This window comes from Eimeria mitis, genomic scaffold (assembly GCF_000499745.2).
Source record: "Eimeria mitis Houghton genomic scaffold, Emh_scaff3080, whole genome shotgun sequence".
In the NCBI taxonomy this organism is placed as follows: domain Eukaryota; phylum Apicomplexa; class Conoidasida; order Eucoccidiorida; family Eimeriidae; genus Eimeria; species Eimeria mitis.
In genome coordinates this window covers 1537-2470 of record NW_013571427.1, presented here as the reverse complement: position 1 = coordinate 2470, position 934 = coordinate 1537, and the positions used below count along the sequence as shown (strand labels likewise).

Genomic DNA, 934 nt, shown 5'->3' with positions numbered 1-934 from the left:
GCCCATTGTCAACAGCAGCAGCAGCAGCAGCAGCAGGAGAGGAGCTTGCTGCTGCCTGCATGTCGCGGGGGGGCTGTGCTGCTGCTGCAGTAGCAGCTGCTGCTGCTGCTGCGGCTGCTGCTGCTGCTTGTGCAGCAGCAGACCCTGAAGAAGATACAAACAAAAGGAAGAAACAAAAAAAATATTATATTTTTAATTTATTATTATTAATAATAATAAATTAAATTATTTTATTTATTTATTTTTATCTCTGATTATAAAATATGTATATTCTGTTTTTATATTTATATAATAATAAAAACAACAGCAACAGCAACTATCATTCTACTCCTACTGTATATGAAAACATAAAACAAAAAAAACAAAAAAACTTTTTTTTTCTTTTTCTGTTTTTTCTGTTTTTTTTTTTTAAGGCGATTGTTATATTACGCCTTTTATTGCAACTATTATATTAAAATATATAAACAGAGATTTACATATTTATTATAATAAAAAAAGAAAAAAAGAAAAAAAAATATATTATATTATATTTTTTATTACCTGCAGGGAGCACTGCTGCCATCGCCTCGTTGACGCCAACATACAGCTGCTGCAGTTTCTCTGTGAAGGCCTCCACTGATGCGGGCTGTATATACACACAAAATAAATATTATATTTTATTTTATAAATATAAATATTATATAAATATAAATATAAACACTATATTGTATAAACATAAATGCAAATAAAACAAGTAAACAACAAATAAACAAAAAACAAAGACAGCAGCAAATGCTCAGCACACAAAAAGAACAGAAAACAAAAATATATAAACTCAAAAAAAACAAAAGACAAATAAACAGAGAACAACTAACAGAGAAAAACAGCAGCAACCAGGCGGCAGCAGCCGCAGCAGCAGCAGCAGCAGCAGCACCGAAGCAACAAAGAAGCCCCA

At 31.9% G+C, this 934-nt stretch overlaps 1 protein-coding gene across 1 annotated transcript in view; it reads right to left on the bottom strand.

Moving 5' to 3' along the window:
• EMH_0062070 (uncharacterized protein) overlaps nucleotides 1–934 on the bottom strand; it is a gene marked incomplete at both ends in the record, with an annotated part of 5063 nt that overhangs the window by 2778 nt on the left and 1351 nt on the right. The window contains one exon of the mRNA XM_013497993.1: nucleotides 541–625. Within this exon, the coding sequence (XP_013353447.1) occupies nucleotides 541–625 (85 nt within the window). The remainder of the gene's footprint in view (nucleotides 1–540; nucleotides 626–934) is intronic.